Raw genomic sequence first — 5337 nt, 5'->3', positions numbered from 1 at the left:
CTCCCCTATCTCTTATCCTCGTCAATCTCTGTCATTACCTTCAGTCTCCTTTATCTTCGCTCTGAAAATATGCTCCACTGACTTCCGTCGATAATCACGGACATTCCTCTCGGATCTGGCCGACCATATCGATGCCTCCCGGCCCATCTGCTGGCCAGTGTCCCGCCATACCCTGTGGATCAGCTGTCAAATATACTCATTAAAAAAATATGCGAGGGAGATATGAAATGGCAACAGTTGTAAGACCTATTATACAACTATTTATTATTATTATTATTATTATTATTATTATTATTATTATTATTATTATTATTATCATCATCATCATTAATAAGTAGCCTAGTAGCAGATTTTTTAATATATGCATTTCTTCTAAATTCGTATAACTATTACTAATACAATAAGAATATGAGCATAACAATGTGTTACTGTTTTACTATACAGATTGACTGAGGTGCATTTGTTAAATAAAGCCATGCTGACCACAAAGAGGCAAATATACACTGCACAAACATGCACACACTTGTACACACTTCACAGGTTCCTCTCCTCTATAGACACAGTGAAGACTGCAGAAATTAGATCACACACACCAACACACACACACACACGCACACACGCACACACACACACACGCACGACCTAGGCTAACCAATGCACTAATCGCCTGCCCCGGGCATAGGAGGAGCTTGGTGCTTAAGTAGGCTGCCAATCAGTCAGTCAGCTCCACATCCAGAAGCTCCTGCGGCCAGACGCACGCATCATTCCGCACTCGAGGTGCCAAACTGCGGCTCTGACACGACACCGGGTCGGTGGAAGTGGAGAAGTGGAAGCTTGACAGTTTCTAAAAAGGGGGACTCTGGTGATTTAGACACCCCCTTCATCCTGTTCGTCTTCTTCTATCTGGGGATTCCTACTTTCTCTTTTTTTTTTCTCTGCCTGCTCTTGCTGTTGTGCGACTTTGACTTTGAGATTTACTGTACGCGTCTCCGGACATGGCTTTCCCTCAGCTGGGGTACCCCCAGTTCCTTAGTGCCTCTCATGAGGTGTACGGGGGCGAGCGGCCGGCCTCTGCCCGGGAAGGAGCTACCGAGGGCGGCGTGAGCTCGTCCGCTACCGCCGCGGCTGTCGGCTCCATGCTGGGGATGTACGGGAGCCCATGGGCGGCTCATAACTACAGTGCCTTTCTGCCGTACAGCGGAGCAACAGACCTCGCCCTCATATCCCAGATGGTGAGAGTTGATACTTGTTCACCTCAGGCTGAAGCAGCTCAGGTGTTGATGATAGACCACTGATCTCTTGTTAATTGTAAACTAGTGCGCAATTTTCCCATGGCTCTAAATGATATTTGAATATACTGATGGTTCGTTTTGTGCAATATTTGGCGGTTTACAATCGTTATTAAATTATAAAGTCATTTAATCCAAATTGCCCGATGTCAGTTTAAGATTTCATTATTCTGTTATGTTTAAATGTGGATATATCCTGAGCTGTATTGAAAAATATTGATCCGTCACATATAAGACAAATTAATTATCTTATAGCATAAAACCAAACTTTACAATTGTCGGTTCAGATTTTTTTCTGTAGCTAAATTGCGTAAATCTCAAGGGAAAATCACTGGTAATTTAGACTTAACTTATATATTATCCTATATGTTTTAGAAAAAAACAGCTTTTATTCATGAGGAAAATACAATTAATTATGTAAGAAGACGAATATTGAAACGTGAACATGTATTTCGTCTTTGTTCGTTAAAAATTAAAAATGACAAATATTTCACATTTAATAGCTTAATTAAAAGGAACCACTTCAGAAAAATAAAACAATTATTCTATGTTATTAATTCAGGTTATTTTTAATTCCTGTTTTCCGGGTCACTTGCCTTTTCAATGTCAAATTTATGAAATGCTGAAACTTTTAAAAACTTTTTTCTTGCTCTAAAAATAATAATTCACTTCAGTTTTGACGTGTAGTCTGCTCTCTGAGAAGGAGTATAATTTTCCAGACCTGCCGCTCAACAAGTTGTCACTTCTCTCTGCAACATTTCAGGGCTCCCAGTATGATCTGAAGGACAGCCCGGGCTCTCACCCAGCCTCTCTGCCTGTCCACGCCGCTCAAGGCTTCTACCCGTACGGCCAGTATCCGTACGGGGACCCGTCGAGGGCCAAGACGGCCACAAGGGAGACCACAAGCACCCTGAAGGCCTGGCTGCAGGAGCACCAGAAGAACCCCTACCCCACCAAAGGAGAGAAGATCATGCTTGCTATCATTACGAGGATGACACTCACACAGGTGGGTAATGCTCAAGTTCTGGCTTAAAACATTTGAAAAATATAGATCAGGGCTGCTTAGTAGGGGCCCCAACAGACCTTGAGGGACATTTGATAAGGCGCACACCGCCCACTAATACACATATCAACAGCACCTTTTGGTAGGCCTGTGTCTCCATACATAAGGATCATAAATGACCATTTGCTTGTTTTAAATACATTCAAATGTCATGTCCAGATCCTGCAAGAGTAATACTCTGTGAAACTACTTGTCACATTACTTATTATGATAACACAGGTGCCAACTGTGACTGATACTTAAATACAGCTACATTTCCAGTGAAAAGTCTCGAGAGATTTCTTATCTCAAAGCTCTTTGTGTAATGATAACGAATTAAACGGAGTGATGAGTAGTGAAGCATTTTGCATATTCAGTAATTTCATATTCCCAGTTTGCACCCCTGCACCGACAAATCAATGCATCTGATTTATAATGCGTGAAAATATGTTTATTTTCCCAGGTGTCGACGTGGTTCGCGAACGCCCGCAGGCGGCTGAAGAAGGAGAACAAGGTAACCTGGGGCCGCAGCGCCGAGGACCGGGATGGACGCATCTTCAGCAGCGACAACGAGGACGAGCACGGCAAGAACGGCAGCGAAGACGAAGACGACGAGGAGGAGATTGATTTGGAAACTGTCGATATCGAGAGACCCGAGGAGCAGCGAGCAGGGGAGCAGGACTCCGGGAAGGGGGAGGGAGAGGCAGGCCTGGCCGCCGGAGAGGCCTCGGAGCCGAAGAGCTCGGAGAGCAGCAGGACGCTTTCTGTGGAGGGCCTGAGAAGAGTGGAGGCGGCTATTTCTCTCAATAAATCGCCCGTTGTCAAACTCGCTGTGGATCATTCTCCCAGCAGACAGGAGTGCCAGAGACCACCCCAGAGCAAACCCAAAATCTGGTCCCTGGCTGAGACTGCCACGGCCCCCGACAGCTCTCACAAACCTTCCCCCGCGGCCCATGCGCACCACCCGGCTTTGGCCTCCGCCGGCCACCCGGCCTTACTCCCGGGTCATGGGATATATACATGCCAGATTGGCAAGCTGCAAAACTGGGCCAACGCGGCTTTTCTGAATGCCAATTCTCTTTTGAACATGAGATCGCTCCTCGGAGGGGCGCCGGCCGGACACCTGCCTCTCCACGGCGCAGTGCCGGCTGCGCGTCATGACGCACGACCAGCGGTGACGGGCCCCGGAACTTCGGGGACGGAAGATGACAGTGATGAGGAGTCGTCAGGAAGCTTCAGTCCAAAAAGAGATGGTATGGATTGCACTTAAACATACAACGTTATGCAATTAATTTCTTTCCTGAACAGGCCTCAATAGAGTTACTTTGACGCAGGTGGCGACGAGAATTGATCCAGAAAAACCCTAAAACACGTCTACAGGACAATATTAGTATTATCTGCATAATTTCCAAGTAATTTTTCGAGAATAATTCGCACCAATAAATTGTTCAATAAATACATGGCTTTGTTTTTCTCTTTTTACAGAGGAAGAGAGCGACCACAGGCCTGATTCCCTGAAGTCCCCATTCCAGCTGATCACTGACAGGTAACCTCATGCATTTGAAATCAATTTGGCAGGCGTTATCAGCCTCAATTTCTTTCCACATATCTTCTGCTAAATTAACCTTAAAGCAGAGGTAAACACTGTAACACCTGACTGGGCAGACCTCAGCACATAAATCATGTGATTGAGTCCCCACTTTAACGCCTCGTCAGGCAACAGTCTAATATATCCTGCGGGGCCCCCTAACACTGAGTTATCGCCGCCTGTGTCATTTAAATAATCTGCCGCCATTTATTCACGCCCCCCTCACTGAATGCAGCTAATGTATGTCAAAGAAAACGCTGATAGCAACATCATGAATGTAGTGGAGGGTGAAAAAGGCATAAAACAATTTACCTAGTGTCATTTTAATTTGCATAAATAGAGTTTCACATTGTTTTAGATTAAGTTTTAAAACTAAACTCATGGTATAAAAAATGTCAATTATTTAAAGATGTGTGTATGCATGAGGATGTGTCTTTTTAAGGGGAGAAAACATGCTTTTCTGATCATGTAAATGTATTTATAATACAGGTTTGGCACTTATTTCACTTCTGACTTTTTCTTTCATTGTGTTCTCTTCCTCAGACCTCACCATGGCACAGCAGCACAGCGAGTTCTGACAACAACATTATGAGAAGACGAAGCAAAAAGAAAAGAGAAAGAAAGGAATAATTTTATTTAACGGAGAACAGTTTAATGAAGGCTATTTTTCTTTTTGACAGGGCAACCTGTCATAGTATTACTGTTTAGCTTCTACTTCTTGCAAAAGAGATGGTTGTTTTTGTCACAGATTTGCTTGTATCTCTCTTTTATGTCCTACGTTTTTTTTTTCCTTCCTCCCTCTGTTGTGAATGCAAACATTGAAAATTGTAAATACAGGATATGAATTTGTCTTTAAAGAATATATTTTTTGGGAACTAAATAAATGTCATTATAGTCATTTATTACTGAAAACTTTTTCACTAATTGGAAATTGATCATGAAAAAGAGGAAATAAAGAAGAAAAGCAGAGAAAATGGGTGTTCAACAGAAATATAGAAGTGACATCAATTTTCCAAAGGCAGTACCTAACTTTTTATTTTCAGAAAGTTAAGGGTTGACAAAGAATTTATGATGCTAATTTGCATTATGTTATAATATATCACAGATACGAGTTTTAATGTGAATGTTATAATTAATCCCAACATAGACATTCTCTTTTTATTTTCATCCTTTTAAGAAATTCATGTGCAGACACAGTGGATTTGATATTTTAAGGGGAAAATGATACATTTATATGAATATACATATAATATATAAAAATATTATTGATTTCAGTTGGTGACTGTTTGCTTAATGGTGATCACAGTGTGCCCACCTTTTAATTGACCCCTTCGTCACTGTGTCGAGTTAGTTTCACATTCTCGTTGCCAGCCGAACCATGCAGTGTCAGCCCTTTTTTTTTTCTTTTTTTTTGCAAG

The 5337-nt window shown here is 42.5% G+C and overlaps 1 protein-coding gene across 1 annotated transcript; it reads left to right on the top strand.

Moving 5' to 3' along the window:
* Positions 1-387: 387 nt before the first annotated feature.
* irx1b (iroquois homeobox 1b) lies at positions 388-4821 on the top strand. Its single transcript, XM_044335829.1, has 5 exons — positions 388-1232; positions 2053-2295; positions 2795-3584; positions 3817-3877; positions 4463-4821. Exons 1-5 carry the CDS (start codon positions 996-998, stop codon positions 4509-4511), a joined length of 1380 nt encoding a protein of 459 aa, XP_044191764.1. The 5' UTR covers positions 388-995; the 3' UTR covers positions 4512-4821.
* The last annotated feature ends 516 nt before the right edge of the window (positions 4822-5337 follow it).

The sequence above is a fragment of the Thunnus albacares genome, chromosome 19 (assembly GCF_914725855.1).
Source record: "Thunnus albacares chromosome 19, fThuAlb1.1, whole genome shotgun sequence".
Classification (NCBI taxonomy): Eukaryota; Metazoa; Chordata; class Actinopteri; order Scombriformes; family Scombridae; genus Thunnus; species Thunnus albacares.
This window is presented reverse-complemented; position numbering and strand designations above follow the sequence as displayed.

Coding starts and splice junctions, on each gene's coding strand:
- irx1b (XM_044335829.1), top strand. CDS start 996: ATGGCTTTCCCTCAGCTGGGGTACCCCCAGTTCCTTAGTGCCTCTCAT. Junction 1,233..2,052: donor TCGCCCTCATATCCCAGATG/GTGAGAGTTGAT, acceptor GCAACATTTCAG/GGCTCCCAGTATGATCTGAA. Junction 3,585..3,816: donor CTTCAGTCCAAAAAGAGATG/GTATGGATTGCA, acceptor CTCTTTTTACAG/AGGAAGAGAGCGACCACAGG.